At 43.8% G+C, this 20,052-nt stretch overlaps 1 protein-coding gene across 7 annotated transcripts in view; it reads right to left on the bottom strand.

The window, feature by feature from the left end:
* Positions 1-20,052, bottom strand: part of LOC110532437 (protein phosphatase 1 regulatory subunit 12B) — a 36,335-nt gene that overhangs the window by 14,084 nt on the left and 2,199 nt on the right. For 3 of the 7 annotated variants that reach the window (XM_090184857.1, XM_090184859.1, XM_090184858.1), the window contains exon 1: positions 11,350-13,299. In XM_090184857.1, the coding sequence (XP_090040983.1) occupies positions 11,350-11,451 (102 nt within the window). In that variant the 5' untranslated portion in view covers positions 11,452-13,299. Of the gene's footprint in view, positions 1-11,349; positions 13,300-18,139; positions 18,265-18,586; positions 18,684-18,875; positions 19,095-19,231; positions 19,323-20,052 lie in introns of those variants that run through there. The other 4 variants (XM_090184855.1, XM_090184856.1, XM_036988412.2 and 1 more) reach the window with 2 other exon arrangements.

The raw sequence follows: 20,052 nt of genomic DNA, 5'->3' as shown, positions 1-20,052 counted from the left end.
CATAATATTCAATGTCCGGAAAATATGTATTTTCAACATCCGGAAAATACGTCTTTTAACCTTTCATTTAGAAACTAAAAGGAACCTATATTTAACGTCCAGAAAATACGGTATACGGCCGCAGAACGACCACGACCAGGCCTCCAAGTCTCCATAAGGATTAATACATTGATAAAAATGCTTCATAATCACTTAAAGCACAGCAAGACACTTAATGCAGTAGTCCTTTTCAAGTACCCCCTGTTGCTGGCTTTGGAGATAGCTGGGGTACCCAAACACAGTACCACAGATCTAGGTCAAGCAGAAACATCCATTGTGACATTTCTAAATCTCCTTCCATTTTATCTCCATTAGCCTTACAGTGAGCCAGGACAGGCTCGGACGTCAGACAAGTGGGATCTATTTCACAGAGCAGGATTTAATGAATTACAGAGAGGAATTACATAAATGTTTTGTTTCACTCTTGCCAAGTACATTTATTTCTAATTAATTTACAATGTGTATGCATCATGAAACATTATAAACTTACATAAACCTACTCTGTCTTCTGACTTACCAGGAGGCAATCCTGAAATGGCAGCGGATAGAGATATGATGGGCACCTGCTGGCACTGCGCCTGGTCTATGTTTTCTCTCTATTTATTTACAAAGCACCAGAATCTACATTTGAGGCTCCATAAGGCCTAGCAGTTGACTGGGGAGACAATCCACCAGGGTAGAAATAACAGCACAGCCATAGATTAATGGTACTGGCCTGTGCTGAACGGGTGCGAGCCTGAACTGCACTGTGGGCTCTGTGTAAACAGATGGACAATTGGTTTACGACTCGTCACGACCAACCACCACACAGCAAGCCGGGGGTCTGCTCCTTTACTGGACAGTACATGCGTTGGAGGTTGACTGGGATCCTTAGTACACTCCCGATATAAACACTCCCCAGTTAACAACACTCCCTTCTATGCAGCCTGTAAAACCATCAGCATCACTCCCTCCTACACACTACCTATGCTTTTTAATCAGCTCCTGACTGAGTCCCAGCTCTGATGCAAAGCCTATCACAGAGCGACTGCGCTTGATCTTATTGCTCTGCAAAGTGTTTCATTTCTTGAAGGACCCCTTTAATGGTCAGCCCTCCTCTCTCTTCTTTCTCACCCTCTCATCCCATAGGCTGCCTGCCTGGACTACTGCCCATTCACCCCACTGGAAAATATGAGTTAGTTTCACCCCACCGGAATGACCATGGGCTACTGTACTGTACACACAACCATAAAAGCCTATATTGCTTCCCCAGATATTCACAGCAAATCTCTATCTTTTTTCACTCTCCCTTCCACCTCTTCATTCTCTCCAGCCATTTCTGGATATAATTAAGGAATTACTAACAAGAGTAAACAACTAAAGAACCTCCCCATTTTGGGTTATTATTCATCTCACTTGGAAGAGTTTTCCTAGTCCAAGTACTGAGAGAAGGTAGGACTTCGGGCCAAATCTCTCGTCTTGTCCGAAGTGTGACATGAAGCATTGCCTCTGAGGAGGCAGATGTGCTTGCTTGTTTACAGTCAAGGCCTGTTGCTCAATGTCTGCAGCTGTGCTGCACACAACACTTTTTCAGAAAGAAATGCACCAGGTTTTCATCATAAACAATGAGGAGAGTTCTAATATCACACCAACAGCAACGTGCCCTTCTGGAGATTTTTATTTCTCGCTTACATTTTTCTCCCAGGAAAATATTGCCAATATGGGCTTTTTGCTGTGCTGACATCACGGACACTTAATGCCTGAGCTCACTGTGGATATATATGAGAATGGAAAAGTACAGTTAATGAAAAGAAAAGAATGGACAAAACAGTGACTGTATTCTTTGGAGTTCTCCTGACAGCAGTGGAGGACTGTGATACTGTCAGTACTGTGGTAGTGGGGGGTCATGATACGGTACTGTCAGTACAGTGGTAGTGGGGGGTCATGATACGGTACTGTAGTAGTGGGGTGTGGAGGGGTCATGATACGGTACTGTCAGTGCAGTGGTAGTGGGGGGTCATAATACGGTACTGTAGTAGTGGGGGGTGGAGGGGTCATGATACGGTACTGTCAGTATTGTGGTAGTGGGGGGGTCATGATACGGTACTGTTAGTACAGTGGTAGTGGGGGGTCATGATACGGAACTGTTAGTACGGTGGTGGTGGGGGGTCATAATACGGTACTGTAGTAGTGGGGGGGGGTCATGATACGGTACTGTCAGTACAGTGGTAGTGGGGGGTCATGATACGGAACTGTTAGTACGGTGGTGGTGGGGGGTCATAATACGGTACTGTAGTAGTGGGGGGTCATGATACGGTACTGTAGTAGTGGGGGGTCATAATACGGTACTGTAGTAGTGGGGGGTCATAATACGGTACTGTAGTAGTGGGGGGTCATAATACGGTACTGTAGTAGTGGGGGGTGGAGGGGTCATTATACGGTACTGTCAGTATTGTGGTAGTGGGGGCACTTGATACATTTATGAAATTGCTTCTTTCAATTATTGATAAACATGCACCTATTAAGAAACTGACTGTTAGAACTGTTAAGGCTCCATGGAATGATGAGGGATTGAAAAACGGTATGGTTGAAAGAGATGAGGCAAAAGTAGTGGCTAATAAGTCTGGCTGCACATCTGACTGGCTTACTGACTGCCTATTGAGAAATTATGTGACTAAACTCAACAAAAAGAAGAAGAAACTGTATTATGAAGCCAAGATCAATGATATAAAGAACTATGGAAAAACACTTGGGAGTACTTCAAATTAAATTATGGGCAGAAAGACAAATTGAACGACATCTTTCATTGAATCAGATGGCTTATTCATCACCAAACCATTTGACATTGCCAATTATTTGAATGATTAGTTCATTGGCAAAGTGGGTAAACTTAGGCAGGAAATGCCAACAACAAACAGTGAGCAATTGTATTCATGCATAAAAAAATGATGAAAGAAAGGCATTGCGGGGGCCTCCCGGGTGGCGCAATGGTCTAGGGCACTGCATCGCAGTGCTAGCTGTGCCACCAGAGACTCTGGGTTTGCGCCCAGGCTCTGTCACAGCCGGCCGCGACCGGGAGGTCCGGCGATGCACAATTGACCTAGCGTCGTCCGGGTTAGGGAGGGTTTGGCCGGTAGGGATATCCTTGTCTCATCGCACACTAGCAACTCCTGTGGCGGGTTGGGCGCAGTGCACGCTAACCAGGTCGCCAGGTGCACGGTGTTTCCTCCAACACATTGGTGCGGCTGGCTTCCGGGTTGGATGTGCACTGTGTTAAGAAGCAGTGCAGCTTGGTTGGGTTGTGTTTTGGAGGACGCATGGCTTTCGACCTTCGTCTCTCCCGAGCCAGTACGGGACTTGTAGCGATGAGACAAGATAGTAGCTACTAACAATTGGATACCACGAAATTGGGGAGAAAAGGGGATAAAAAATAAATAAATAAATAAAATAAATAAAGGCATTGCAAGTTAGAATTTTGTAAAGTTAGAGTTAGTTAGGAGAGGTGGAAAAATTATTGCTATCGATCAATAACGACAAACCTCCTGGGATTGACAACTTAGATGGAAAGCTACTGAGGATGGTAGCTGACTCTATAGCCACTCCTATCTGTCATATTTTTAATCTGAGTTGAGAGGAAAGTCTTTGTCCTCAGGTCTGGAGGGAAGCCAAAGTAATTCCGCTACCCAAGAGTGGTAAAGCGGCCTTTACTGGTTCTAACAGCAGACCTATAAGCCTGCTGCCAGCTCTTAGCAAACTGTTGGAAAAAATTGCATTTGACCAAATACAATTCTTTCAGCATGCTTATATAGAAGGGCACTCAACATGTATTGCACTGACACAAATGACTGATGATTGGTTGAAAGAAAAGGATAATACAAAGATTGTGGAAGCTGTACTGTTAGATTTCAGTGCAGCCTTTGATATGATTGACCATAACCTGTTGTTGAAAAAACGTATGTGTTATTGAGCTATCTATCTATCTAATAGAACTAAAAGGGGTTTCTTGAAATGGAAGCTTCTCTCATGTAAAACATGTAAAGTGTAGTGTAACGCAGGGCAGCTCTCTAGGCCCTCTACTCTTTTCTATTTTTACCAATGACCTGCCAAATAAAATAAAATTTTATTAGTCACATGCGCTGAATACAACCGGTGTAGACCATACAGTGAAATGATTACTTACGAGCCCCTATCCAACAGTGCAGTTTCAAAAAATAAGGATAAGAATAAGAGAAAAGTAACAAGTAATTAAAGAGCAGTATTAAAAAATAACACTATATTCAGGAGGGTGCCGGTACAGATTCAATATGCAGAGGCACTGGATAGTTGAGGCATTAAACAAATCTAATCAAATGTTATTAGTCACATGCACCGAATACAACCGGTGTAGACCATACAGTGAAATGCTTACTTACGAGCCCCTAACCAACAATGCAGTTTAAAAAATATGGAAAATAAGAAATAAAAGTAAAAAGTAATTAAAGAGCAGCAGTAAAATAACAATAGCTACACTATATACAGGGGGGTACCAGTACAGAGTCAATGTGCAGGGGCACCAGTTAGTTGAGGTGAAATGTACATGTAGGTAGAGTTATTAAAGTGACTATGCATAGATGATAACAACAGAGAATAGCAGAGGTGTAAAAGAAGGGGAGAGGGGGGGCAATGCAAATAGTCTGGGTAGTCATTTGATTAGGTGTTCAGGAGTCTTATGGCTTGGGGGTAGAAGTTGTTTAGAAGCCTCTTGGACCTAGACTTGGCGCTCCGGTACCACTTGCCGTGCGGTAGCAGAGAGAACAGTCTATGACGAGGGTGGCTGGAGTCTTTGACAATTTTTAGGGTCTTCCTCTGACACCGCCTGGTATAGAGGTCCTGGATGGCAGGAAGCTTGGCCCCAGTGATGTACTGGGTTGTTCGGTCTCAACCTGCTCCACTACAGCCCCGTCAATGAGAATGGGGGCGTGCTCAGTCTTCTTTTTCCTGTAGTCCACAATCATCTCCCTTGTCTTGATCACAATGAGGGAGAGGTTGTTATCGTGGCACCACACGGCCAGGTCTCTGACCTCCTCCCTATAGGCTATCTCGTCATTGGCGGTGATCAGAGGGGACTGAGCACGCACCCCTGAGGGGTCCCTGTGTTGAGGATCAGCATGGTGGATGTGTTGTTACCTACCCTTACCACCTGGGGGCGGCCTGTCAGGAAGTCCAGGATCCAGTTGCAGAAGGAGGTGCTTAGTCCCAGGGTCCTTAGCTTATTGATGAGCTTTGAGGGCACTATGGTGTTGAACGCTGAGCTGTAGTCAATGAATAGCATTCTCACGTAGGTGTTCCTTTTGTCCAGGTGGGAAAGGGCAGTGTGGAGTGCAATAGAGATTGCATCATCTATGGATCTGTTGGGGCGGTATGCAAATTGGAGTGGGTCTAGGGTTTCTGGGATAATGGTGTTGATGTGAGTCATGGTCGGTAGTCATTTAGGCAGGTTACAAAGCATGTGTCTCCGTGTTTGCTGATGATTCAACCATATACGCATCAGCAACCACAGCTAAAGTCACTGAAACCCTTAACAAAGAGTTGCAGTCTGTTTTGATATGGGTAGCTAGTAATTAACTGGTCCTGAACATCTCTAAAACTAAGGGCATTGTATTTTGTACAAATAATTTCTTAAGTTCTAGACCTCATCTGAATGAGTTGGTAATGAATGGTGAATTGGTAATGAATTGGTAATGAATGGTGTGGCTGTTGAACAAGTTGAGGAGACTGAATTACATGACGTTACCTTAGATTGTAAACTGTCATGGTCAACATATAGATTCATTGGTTGTAAAGATGGGGAGAGGTCTGTCCGTAATAAAGAGATGTTCTGCTTTTTTGACACCACACTCCAAAAAGCAAGGATCTAGTTTTCTGCAGGATCTAGTTTTGTCTAATCTTGATTATTGTCCAGTCGTGTGGTCCAGCGCTGCAAGGAAAGACCTAGTTAATCTGCAGCTGGCCCAGAACATTTTGCTCTTCATTGTAATCAGAGGGCTGATATACAGTTGAAGTCGGAAGGTTACATACACTTGGGTTGGAGTCATTAAAACTCGTTTTTCAACCACTCTGCACATTTCCTGTTAACAAACTACAGTTTTTGCAAGTCGGTTAGGACATCTTCTTTGTGCATGACACAAGTAATTATTCCAACAATTGTTTACAGACAGATTATTTCACTTGTAATTTACTGTATCACAATTCCAGTGGGTCAGAAGTTAACATGCACTAAGTTGACTGTGCCTTGGAAAATTCCAGAAAATGATGTCATGGCTTTAGAAGCTTCTGATAGGCTAATTGACATAATTTGAGTCAATTGGAGGTGTACCTGTGGATGTATTTCAAGGCCTTCCTTCAAACTCAGTGCCTCTTTGCTTGAAATCAAGGGAAAATCAATGGGACCAGGCAGCCGTCATACCGCTCAAGAAGGAGACGCATTCTGTCTCCTAGAGATGAACATACTTTGGTGCGAAAAGAACTGCAAGTCAATCCCAGAACACCAGCAAAGGACCTTGTGAAGATGCTGGAGAAAACAGGTTCAAAAGTATCTATATCCACAGTAAAACGAGTCCTATATCGACATTACCTGAAAGGCTGCTCAACAAGGAAGAAGCCACTGCTCCAAAACCGCCATAAAAAAGTCAAACTACAGTTTGCAACTGCACATGGGGACAAAGATTGTACTTTTTGTAGAAATGACCCCAAGCATGATTCCAAAGTTGTGGCAAAATGGCTTAAGGACAACAAAGTCAACGTATTGGAGTGGCCATCGCAAAGCCCTGACCTCAATCCTATAGAAAATTTGTGGGCAGAACTGAAAAAGTGTGTGCGAGCAAGGAGGCCTACAAACCTGACTCAGTTACACCAGCTCTGTCAGGAGGAATGGGCCAAAATTCACCCAATTTATTGTGGGAAGCTTGTGGAAGGCTACCTGAAACGTTGGACCCAAGTTAAACAATTTAAAGGCAATGCTACCAAATACTAATTGAGTGTATGTAAACTTCTGAACCACTGGGAAATTATTCTCTCTACTATTATTCTGACATTTCACATTCTTAAAATAAAGTGGTGATCCTAACTAACCCAAGACAGGGAATTCTTTACTAGGATTAAATGTCAGGAATTGTGAAAAAATGTAGTTTAAATGTATTTGGCTAAGGTGTATGTAAACATCCGACTTCAACTGTATACAGTGCCTTGCGAAAGTATTCGGCCCCCTTGAACTTTGCGACCTTTTGCCACATTTCAGGCTTCAAACATAAAGATATAAAACTGTATTTTTTTGTGAAGAATCAACAACAAGTGGGACACAATCATGAAGTGGAACGACATTTATTGGATATTTCAAACTTTTTTAACAAATCAAACTGAAAAATTGGGCGTGCAAAATTATTCAGCCCCTTTACTTTCAGTGCAGCAAACTCTCTCCAGAAGTTCAGTGAGTATCTCTGAATGATCCAATGTTGACCTAAATGACTAATGATGATAAATACAATCCACCTGTGTGTAATCAAGTCTCCGTATAAATGCACCTGCACTGTGATAGTCTCAGAGGTCCGTTAAAAGCGCAGAGAGCATCATGAAGAACAAGGAACACACCAGGCAGGTCCGAGATACTGTTGTGAAGAAGTTTAAAGCCGGATTTGGATACAAAAAGATTTCCTAAGCTTTAAACATCCCAAGGAGCACTGTGCAAGCGATAATATTGAAATGGAAGGAGTATCAGACCACTGCAAATCTACCAAGACCTGGCCGTCCCTCTAAACTTTCAGCTCATACAAGGAGAAGACTAATCAGAGATGCAGCCAAGAGGCCCATGATCACTATGGATGAACTGCAGAGATCTACAGCTGAGGTGGGAGACTCTGTCCATAGGTCAACAATCAGTCGTATATTGCACAAATCTGGCCTTTATGGAAGAGTGGCAAGAAGAAAGCCATTTCTTAAAGATATCCATAAAAAGTGTTGTTTAAAGTTTGCCACAAGCCACCTGGGAGACACACCAAACATGTGGAAGAAGGTGCTCTGGTCAGATGAAACCAAAATTGAACTTTTTGGCAACAATGCAAAATGTTATGTTTGGCGTAAAAGCAACACAGCTGAACACACCATCCCCACTGTCAAACATGGTGGTGGCAGCATCATGGTTTGGGCCTGCTTTTCTTCAGCAGGGACAGGGAAGATGGTTAAAATTGATGGGAAGATGGATGGAGCCAAATACAGGACCATTCTGGAAGAAAACCTGATGGAGTCTGCAAAAGACCTGAGACTGGGACGGAGATTTGTCTTCCAACAAGACAATGATCCAAAACATAAAGCAAAATCTACAATGGAATGGTTCAAAAATAAACATATCCAGGTGTTAGAATGGCCAAGTCAAAGTCCAGACCTGAATCCAATCGAGAATCTGTGGAAAGAACTGAAAACTGCTGTTCACAAATGCTCTCCATCCAACCTCACTGAGCTCGAGCTGTTTTGCAAGGAGGAATGGGAAAAAAATTCAGTCTCTCGATGTGCAAAACTGATAGAGACATACCCCAAGCGACTTACAGCTGTAATCGCAGCAAAAGGTGGCGCTACAAAGTATTAACTTAAGGGGGCTGAATAATTTTGCACGCCCAATTTTTCAGTTTTTGATTTGTTAAAAAAGTTTGAAATATCCAATAAATGTCGTTCCACTTCATGATTGTGTCCCACTTGTTGTTGATTCTTCACAAAAAAATACAGTTTTATATCTTTATGTTTGAAGCCTGAAATGTGGCAAAAGGTCGCAAAGTTCAAGGGGGCCGAATACTTTCGCAAGGCACTGTATACTATGCATGCCAGTTTCTCTTGGCCAAGAATTGAGGAGAGGCTGACTGCATCACTTCTTTTTATAAGAAAAATTGTGTTGAAAAACCCAAATTGTTTGCATAGTCAACTTACACAAACTCTGACACACACACTTATCCCACCAGTTATGCCACCAGGGGTCTTTTCACAGTCTCCAAATCCAGAACAAATTACATTATTATATAGCGCCCTTATTGCACTTCCTTCCATATAACTTCCCTCATATTGCTCAAATAAACAGCATAAAGCAACACCTCACGGCAGAACGCCTCTCCCCTATTTGACCTAGATTGTTTGCGTGTATGCATTGATATGTAGGCTATGTGTGTCTTTAAAAAAAAGTATGTAGTTCTGTCCTTGAGCTGTTCTTGTCTATTGAGGTTCTATATTATGTCATTCTGTATTATATTTCATGTTTTGCATGGACCCCAGGAAGAGTAACTGCTGCTTTTGCAACAACTAATGGGGATCCTAATAAAATACCAAATACGGTACTGTGGTAGTGGGGGGGTCATTATGTGGTACTGTCAGTACTGTGGTAGTGGGGGGGTCATTATGTGGTACTGTCAGTACTGTGGTAGTGGGTGGTCATGATACGGTCCTGTCAGTACTGTGGTAGTGGGGGGGTCATTATGTGGTACTGTCAGTACTGTGGTAGTGGGTGGTCATGATACGGTACTGTCAGTACTGAGGTAGTGGATGGTCATGATACGGTCCTGTCAGTACTGAGGTAGTGGATGGTCATGATACGGTACTGTCAGTACTGAGGTAGTGGGTGGTCATGATACGGTACTGTCAGTACTGAGGTAGTGGGTGGTCATGATACAGTACTGTCAGTACTGAGGTAGTGGGGGGTCATGATACAGTACTGTCAGTACTGAGGTAGTGGGTGGTCATGATACAGTACTGTCAGTACTGCGGTGGGGGGTGGGGGGTCATGATACGGTACTGTCAGTACTGGGGTAATGGGGGTGGGGGTGGGTGGTCATGACACGGTACTGTCAGTACTGAGGTAGTGGGGGGTCATGATACAGCACTGTCAGTACTGAGGTAGTGGATGGTCATGATACGGTACTGTCAGTACTGAGGTAGTGGGTGGTCATGATACAGTACTGTCAGTACTGAGGTAGTGGGGGGTCATGATACAGTACTGTCAGTACTGAGGTAGTGGGTGGTCATGATACAGTACTGTCAGTACTGCGGTGGGGGGTGGGGGGTCATGATACGGTACTGTCAGTACTGGGGTAGTGGGGGTGGGGGTGGGTGGTCATGACACGGTACTGTCAGTACTGAGGTAGTGGGTGGTCATGATACGGTACTGTCAGTACTGAGGTAGTGGATGGTCATGATACGGTACTGTCAGTACTGAGGTAGTGGGTGGTCATGATACAGTACTGTCAGTACTGCGGTGGGGGGTGGGGGGTCATGATCGTTTAGCACCTGATTCTGTGCCTCTCTAATATAGAATCCCATTACTTCCATTTGAAAACCCATTTCTTCTTGTTTTTTTAATTATTTAAACAAGCATATATTGCTACTAAAGGAAAGGCAACACCATGAAATAATGCAGTAATAAATGACACATCAGTAAATGTAAATCATATCAATAAAAAAAACATGAGAATAAGACATTCTGAAAAACAACAACAGGAAATGGCAGATGGAATGTTACAATCCTAAAGTATTTTCCAGAATAAGTGGCCATGTGCACAGCACTACACAGCAGATACTCCCTCCTTTCCTCTCTCTCTTTCAAGGGTTGTGAAACACTCAAGTGGTTGGAACAATGACCCGTCCAATCATGTGTTAAGGAGCCTTCAGAGCACACATCTAAATACATACAGTACCACTCAAAAGTTTGGACACATCTACTCATTCAAGTTTTTTATTTTTTATTTTTTACTATTTTCTACATTGTAGTATAATAGTGAAGACATCAAAACTATGAAATAACACATATGGAATCATGTAGTAACCAAAAAAGTGTTAAACGAATCAAAATATATTTTATATTTTAGCTTCTTCAAGGTAACCACCCTTTGCCTTGCCTTTGCCTTGCTTTACATCGTGCCTAAGAACAGCCCTTAGCCATGGTATATTGGCCATATACCACACCCTCTCATGCCTTATTGCTTAATTAACACCCATGTACTGTAAGGTGTTTAGTTTAGGTTGAATGAAAATGGATATTGGATTAGCACACTACAGATGTCACAATTCCAATAGGAGCTGGGAGTAAACCGGCCAAAACTTAATCAGCATTTAAGAGCCTTTGATAGCTACAAGTCGCTTTAGAGTCACACAACCACACACAGTTAATTAGGGATTATCAGTGATACTCTGAGACAGATGCAAAATCTTAGGAATTCATACAAACATAAAGCGCTTGTTTCTACAGTTTAAATAAGTTTAAAGCGGAAAAACCATGACTACTCTGAGGTTCCGACAGTGAGAAAAAAGTTGGGGTCTTACTCTGAAGTTCTTGGCGGTAGGAGAGGGTGAAGAGGGTGGTGAGTCGGACAGAGACTTCCTAGTCCTGGACAGCTCCTTGGTGCGGGGGTACATAGATGACATCTCCACACTCTACCCAGGACACAGAGGCAGGTCTGGTCAAGCCTCTACAGTAACATCCACAGACAGAGGCTTCCAATCCAGAACAGACAACAGCTGCACAGATCCACAGATCTCCCCTTAGGCTACAACCGTGCAGACACCTATGGCTGTTGTTGCTGCTGCGCTCCCCTGACTGGGGATCTGACCAACAGGTGTGTGTGAGGAGCCCGCTCCACAGTCCAGGGGGCTGGAGAGAGAGACCGCTGCTAACTTTAGAAATATTGCTGCTGATATGACCTATCTTCCCTTCTTCCTCCACAAAGTAAAGACAGCAAAGCGATCATTGGACAAGAATGAAAACAACCAAAATAGCTATTTCTCCTCTTGGCTAGTACAACTCCTACAAAGACATGCACCTCTGTTTTTCTTAAAAAGTAGACAAATCAACTTAGTTGAGGATTGTTAGACCACAGCTTCATTACTCCGAGACCCTTTCGTACACCAAAGTCGACACAACACACTAAGTCCTCACATCCAAAGATAAACCCAACCACAGTGAAAGGTTTGTTCCAGATGATCTCTTATCCCATGTTTCTCTAGATATCCACTCTCTCTCCTTTTACCTCCCCCTCTTTCTCTCCTCCCCAACTCTCCTCTCTCCTGTCCCAACTCTCTCTCTCTCACCCTCCTCCCCTCTCTCTCTCGCCTTTCCCTGCTCACTCTAGCTCTGGCAGAACTCTCTGGCAGGCTGCCAGAGGCTCTGCTGTGTACAAGCTCTGGGCTAAAGCTGTCCATTGATGTGGATGAGGATAAGTAGAGGGGGAAGTAGACAGACAGAAGTAGGGGGCTGATACTGAGGTTCCAGAGGTTCAGCTTTAACACTTGGGGGGAGTCAAGATCAACAGTGACCCGTCAAGTAACCCTGTCCTCCCATGATGCTCTGGGAAGAAGTAATGTTAGTCTGAGTGTTGACATTTGGATGTCGAGCCACTGTGTCCGAGCCCTTTCTCCTTTTCACAATCTGTTTCATAGTACTTGCCATGCTGCACTGTAAAGTGAGCTAAGCTCACATGCTAATTTTAAGGCAACACTCCACTCCATAGTGGTTTTGATTTCTTCCTGCAATATCGGTTACCTCACACACACAGAGGCCTGTCAACAATGACTCAATCTGTGGCAACTGCATTGGATTCTAGAGCACTGAAGTATTAAGTTGCTGCTACGTTTCTCTTTCTATCATACACAATCCCCCATCCTCACATCCCTCTTTCCCTTCCTCTCAGATTCTGCTCACACAGGCCAGAGGCTTACTGCTACCTTCTTTTTAAAGAGGTTTGCAGTGCTGTGGCTCTTCCTGAACTCTTTTATCCTCTTCGCTCATCTACTGAATGAGACAGAGAGAGAGACAGAGAAAGAGAGAGAGAGAGAGAGAGAGACACAGAAAGAGAGAGAGAGAGAGAGAGAGAGAGAGAGGGACAGAGAGAGAGAGAGTGCATGAGAGAGAATGAATGCTGGCCTGGCGGTCTTGTGTTGAGCCCTGACCTGGCACGCTCCCATCCCCTTGCTTTGAGTCATACTGAGGACAGAGGTCTGTCTCTCCTGTTTCTCTCCTTTTTAACGAGTGGACCCAGTGACCATTGCACATGGCAAATACAACCATTCAACTGCAGAAAATAAATGAGACACTATAAGAGAAAAATAAATATTCAAACTGAGATTATTATTTTCTTTATGTACATAGATTTTTCACATTAGATCTCTCTGTGATTTTAAACATTGGTGTGCAGGCAGAATACTTATTTTTCCTGGAGTTTTAACTTGTCATGTCATATCAAGTATACATTACGTGTGCTTTATGGCCCATAGTTTAAGATAAGCACCACTGAAGTTTCACGTAATATAAATCCTGATATATGAGATTCCAATCTGTTCATATGGATTGTTCCAATACATATTCAACCAGCTTCACAGACCATCTGTGCGAGTCTGCTGGACAGTCTGAGTTCCTATTAGCTCATCAGGTAGTCAAATGGCTTCCCTGTGGCAGTGAACTGCACTGGCCCTGGCTGTGGAGAAATGCCTGCCGAGACCTATATAAAGAGTTGATTTCAGCTGAAGTTCCACACACTGGATCTGGGGCTTAGGTTGAGTAGACTGGCTCTCTCCTTTATGACTTTCAATATGGAACATTCTCATACATCACTTGGCTAGGGTCCCCTCCTCTCCTCTCTCTCCACTTCCAACTTAAAATAACTCTGGTCCTTAAACACTTACTTTGGAGTAAAGTCATTTGTGTTTTGTCATATGTTACTCTGACAGGTGTAAAAGAAAGAGTTTTCAAGAAGTGGATAGTGGCTGCTCCACTAGTGTAGGTGTTCCTGGCAGAGACAGGTCCCTGGTGTGTGGTCATTCTGCAAGTCACATAGAGGCCAAAACCCAAATAGTCACAGAGAGACAAAAACTCATATAAATGCACAGAGACACATATAATAAAACATACAGATACCTGCAGACAGACATACACTCTCTCCATCTGTTTTCCTGCCTTCACCGGTCTAGTGATCTTTAGCATCTTTATGGGGGTTGAGCTGTGCCTTGGCCTAAGTCACAGCTGAGAGATTATGAGTTCTGAGAGAGGTCACAGATACTCTGTGGTTCTAATGCTACCCTCAACCCTCCTAAGCCAACCTGCTAACTGCAGCAGCAGAACTGCTGAATCTCTGTAGCACACACAGCTAAGCTCCATGCCGTGATGGGCTATCCAGAACTATCTCTCCTTACATTGAGAGTCTATCAAACAGTCCTGTGTTTAGCTCTCAGAGCTGTCATGAATTCTGAATAAGTGAATAATCAGGTCTGTGACGATAGAGGGAGAACAGAAGGCTCTCCCTGATAACTTAATCTAAACATCAGGAGCAGGAGAAAGTAGTAATTATGCCTGGCAGCAAAGTCTCTCACTCTATTTCTCTCTCTTTCTCTCCCTCGTTCTTTCTCTCAGCCTCCCCGTTAATAATCCCTTTACAGAGCAGTGAAAGCCGTGAGGTCTTCAGCTGAGATCTACTGCACCTGTCTCTGGGCTCTGTTCTTGAAAAGCAGAGAGAGAGAGGAGAGAGTCTGCTCAGATCATTATAGAGGCAGGCAGAGGTCACCGTTGGTAATGGGGCCTGCGGGCACCCTTCCATCCTTTCCAGATGAAACCATGCTCATTGGATGGGGAAGGGGGGGGGGGGGGGGGGGTGGAATTATCACAGTCAAATTTAGGTCCTTGGTTAACGCTGAGGAACGCTCATGTTACTGACCGTCCGTGTCTGGGATTCCACCTTAGGACAGCAGGACGGTGATAGAGACGGTGAGCTCAAAAAGCTATCACTATCCCTTTCACACTATAGTATACAGTATACCATCCTCATGTTAATCTACATTCTTCTCTGCGACTCCTCTCCACACCCAGGCATCCACCAAATTGCCTCAGCCCACTCCCATTAATAAAATGGCAGCAGTTTTACGAGCGCCTAACCAATTGTGCTATTATGTGTTTTTTAACCCACATTATTTGTAACGTATCTTACGGCAAAAAAAAGCTTCTGGATATCAGGACAGCGATTAAACACCTCAGATGGAACAAAGATTTTTTTCTTCAAAAAGCAGGACGCACAGGATATTCTGTGAACACCTGACAAGACCAACATCCCATTAATTGGCAAGAGAAAGAGGTACAGAGGACACAGAGCGGGGTGCCTCATAAGGATCCGCAGAATGTGAGTGGGAAAGCTGCCGTTACCATCAATATTACTCGCCAACGTACAATCATTGGACAATAAATTAGATGAGGTACGATCACGGATATCCTACCAACCGGACATCAAAAACTGTAACATCTTATGTTTCACGGAATCGTGGCTGAATGATGACATGGATATTCAGCTAGCAGGATATACGCTGCACCGGCTAGATAGAACAGCACACTCCGGAAAGACGAGGGGGGTCGGTCTGTGCATATTTGTAAACAACAGCTGGTGCACAAAATCTAAGGAAGTCTCTAGATTTTGCTTGCCTGAAGTAGAGTATCTTATGATAAACTGTAGACCACACTATTTGCCAAGAGAGTTCTCAGCTATACTTTTCGTGGCTGTTTATTTACCACCACAGACGGATGCTGGCACTAAGACTGCACTCAGCCAGCTATATAAGGAAATAAGCAAACAGGAAACCGAGCACCCAGAGGCAGTGCTCCTAGTGGTCGGAGACTTTAGTGCAAGGAAACTTAAATCAGTTTTAACTCATCTCTATCAACATGTTATATTCGCAACCAGAGGGAAAACAAATTCTAGATCACCTGTACTCCAGACACAGAGATGCATACAAATCTCTCCCTCGCCCTCCATTTGGTAAAGACCACAATTCTGTTCTCCTGATTCCTGCTTACAAGCAAAAATTAAAGCAGGAAGCACCAGTGACCCGGTCTATAAAAAAGTGCTCAGATGAAGCAGATGCTAAACTACAGGACTGTTTTGCTATCACAGACTGGAACATGTTCCGGGATTCTTCCGATTGCATTGAGGACTACACCACATCAGTCACTGGCTTTGTCAATAAGTGCATCGAGGACGTCGTCCCCACAGTGACTGTACATACATACCCCAACCAGAAACCATGGATTGCAGGCAAGATTCACACTGAGCTAAAGGGTAGAGCTGCCGCTTTCAAGGTGTGTGACTCTAACCGTATAAGCGTATAAGAAATCCTGCTATGCGTTGCGACAAACTATCAAACAGGCAAAGCGCCAATACAGGGCTAAGATTTAATCCTACTACACCGGCTCTGACGCTCATCTTGTGGCAGAGCTTGCAAACTATTACAGAAAACAAAGGGAAGCACAGCTGCCAGCTGCCCAGTGACACGAGCCTACCAGATGAGCTAAATCACTTCTATGCTCGCTTCGAGGCAAGCAACACTGAGGCATGCATGAGAGCATCAGCTGATCCAGATGACTGTGTGATCACTCCCTCCATAGCCGACGTGAGTAAGACCTTTAAACAGGTCAACATTCACAAGGCTGCGGGGCCAGATGGATTACCAGGACGTGTGCTCCGAGCATTTCACTCTAAGGTCTATGGGCTAAGGGCTATGGATCCTGGACTTCCTGACGGGCCGACCCAAGGTGATGAGGGTAGGTAGCAACACATCTGCCATGCTGATCCTCAAAACTGGAGCTCCCCAGAGGTGCGTGCTCAGTCCCCTCCTGTACTCCCTGTTCACCCACGACTGCGTGTCCAGGCACGACTCCAAAACCATCATTAAGTTTTCAGATGACACAACAGTGGTAGGCCTGATCTCCGACAACGACAAGACAGCCTATAGAGAGGAGGTCAGAGACATGGCCTGGTGGTGCCAGAATAACAACCTCTCCCTCAACGTAACCAAGACTAAGGAGATGATTATGGACTACATCTCCATTTCACTGTAAGCCCATTCAAGTTGGAATTCCTAATGGTGAAACTGCCACGACCGTTTGCAATATTACAACAACAAAGAAGTTACTGCAAACAACTAACACTGTTATTTCCTCTCTGACATAATTGCACGCACGATAGAAGAGCAATATATGTACTGCAATTTGTTTACCATGCTCCTCAGTTTGGCAATAAAAACAATAACAATGGTGGTGGGGCGGCCAGTGGCGCTGTTTCCCCCCTACTGAGGATTCCATCTTTAAGGGAAATTAACAGAATTAGTAACTGTGAGCTTTTTGCTGAAACATATTGTTTTGAAAGGGATTTCCAGCCTCATAGGGTAATTCTGCCCTGGGAGGAATGTACACCTTTGGCTGCATGGAGACAGTCTGTGCAGATACCTAACCTACAGGTGGAAGGAACACACCATCATAGACAGAGAGAGACAGAGAGAGAGAGACAGAGAGAGAGAGAGAGAGAGAGAGAGAGTTGAATTGACTATAGTATAATTATGGCTGTAGAATTCAACGCTGAGAAGCAGAAGAGGAGCTCCCTGTTTTGCCCAATATGGTATGGAATGTCAAGATACCTCGAGCATGTACGATGTGGTAGGAGAGGGAGAGAGAAGGGAAGAGAAGGAGAGGGGGTATGTGGGTACTGCAGCCTGCCCTGGACTCTCTCCCACTGTGATATCAAAACAGCCCTATCACAAACACTCCCAAAGCAAACTACACTAACATTGCAGTACATCTGTAATCATTGCATCACAGATCCTCTTTAATGGTCTCAGTGTACAAGGCTATTGTTATTATGGGAATCAAAGAAATGCAGCTTTGAACACACACAACTAATCACACACACACACACAATCACATGCACGCAAACACACACACACACTTAATTGCAATACAATATGATATTTCAAGAATCATAGGAATCCCCCACTATGACAATAGAATCAGTGAGGTGTGTAATTTAATATAATAATAAAATTGCCCATTGTAAAAGTATGTAATGTTCATCAACAAATGCCCCATCATCTGGGAGGAAAATGGTACTGTACTGAAATCATAGTGTTTTTTAGCATCACCTACTGGTAGCGGAAAATGTCACAGACATTTCTCGAAGTAGTTTGTTTACTATTTGGATTTAGTTTTAATTCACCTTTAATTCTGAAAAGTGTAAAATTTATAAGATCCTATCTTTGACACTGTTTGTAAATGTGCTGCTTTTAGTAGACTCCATACACCACATACCTCCAACTTCTGGTAGGCTTCATCTGACTCTTGGTCACAGAATCGAACTTGTTTCTCTATTGTGGAGAGGACATGTTTGGAGGGATCCTCAATTGGGTTCTGGTTTTCATCTCTCCATTCAACAACTACAGTATTCACATGATAAGAAACAATCACTAAACAGTTACTGAACCTTACAAGTTATTTATCCTGTAGAGATCTTGCATTAAAAAACAAAAAAAACAAAAAACAACAACTGATCCACTGACTGTATAAAGTCTTACATAAACTGGGTGTCAGGTATAACTTGTTCTTCCTATGGTACAGTATGTCACATGACAAGGATATTTGGGAAGAGTAACATTTCTGTAACAAAGCAACTTCCTGAACATGGTTGAGCAGAAAAACGGAAACACATCTGTATTCAGTCATAACTGTGTGACTGTGTACAATGGTTGGGTTTCTGACCTCTGGAGGATGTGCGGTTGGCCAGGCTGGTATAGTGCCCACTGGCAGAGGAATATTCTGCCTCCATGGTCCCCAGCCTTGATCTATGATTTCCGAGCTTGAAATGAGAAAAAAACTGCACTTCAATGCTTGGCTCATCTGAACCTCAAACTACGCAGCTACTGTAGTACAAGATGATCTCTCACAAAATTACATTATCATAGATTATCTACTGTAACAATAACTAATGACAACAATTACGATCCTGAGGGGAAAGGCTAACACAAAATTATATTTTTTTTATCCCCACCTCATCTATCTCCCTGCTCCATGTGGGACTGTGATCCTCTGTCTCCATAGACTGAGCCAGTTTGGTCCTGGTCTCTCCTCTGTCCTCTGCAGCCCATTTCCCCCGCAGACAGGACCTGTCAGTCAGTCTGCTATGTCCATCTGCTGTCTGTCTGTCTCTGTCCAGGGGAGACAGGCTGTTGGTCCTCTGAGCTTCCTTCAGTTCAGCCAGGGTCACACCCTGAGGAAGACACAGACAGTACATCCTAAGATCAACAAGATACTACAGATAAATAGTCCAACAAAATCACATTGATACCAAATAATATCTTGGGGCCAGTTTCAGTCCTGGCCTGTGGAGTGCGTTTTGTTTAGTACCTGTGTGGATCTGCGGGTTTGCCTGGCTTGGCGGGATCTGGCCTTCCTCTGAGACTCTGCCTCCTCATCTCTCACTGGAGATAGATAGGACCTGCACAGGTTGGAAACAAGGCAGCAGCACTTTGCAGGACATACAGTGCATTCAGGAAGTATTCAAACCCCTTGACCTTTTACACATTTTGTTACATTAGACTTATTCTAAAATTGATTCAATTATTTATTTTCCTCATCAATATTCACACAATAACGCATAACGACAAAGCGAAAACAGGTTTATAATTTTTTTTGCACATTTATAAAAAAAAACAGTACATACCTTATTTACATAGGTATTCAGACCCTTTTTCTACAACTTGATTGGAGTCCACTTGTGGTAAATTCAATTGATTGGACATGATTTGGAAAGGCACACACCTGTCTATATAAGGTCCCACAGTTCTCCGTGCATGTCAGAGCAAAAACCAAGTCATGAGGCTGAAGGAATTGTCTGTAGAGCTCAGAGTCAGGATTGTGCTGAAGCGCAGATCTGGGGAACGGTACCAAAAAATGCAGCATTGAAGGTCCCCAAGAACACAGTGGACTCCATCATTCTTAAATGGAAGAAGTTAGGAACCACTAAGACTCTTCCTACAGCTGGCCACCTGGCCAAACTGAGCAATCGGGGGAGAAGGGCCTTGGTCAGGGAGGTGACCAAGAACCTGATGGTTACTCTGACAGAGCTCAAGAGTTCCTCTGTGGAGATGGGACAACCTTCCAGAAGCACAACCATCTCTGCAGCACTCCACCAATCAGGCCTTTATGGTAGAGTGGCCAGACGGAAG

The sequence above is a fragment of the Oncorhynchus mykiss genome, chromosome 9 (assembly GCF_057628025.1).
Source record: "Oncorhynchus mykiss isolate SJ-2025 chromosome 9, ASM5762802v1, whole genome shotgun sequence".
Lineage (NCBI taxonomy): Eukaryota > Metazoa > Chordata > Actinopteri > Salmoniformes > Salmonidae > Oncorhynchus > Oncorhynchus mykiss.
The sequence above is the reverse complement of the archived record's forward strand: the minus strand, read 5'-3'. Positions and strand labels throughout refer to the sequence as shown.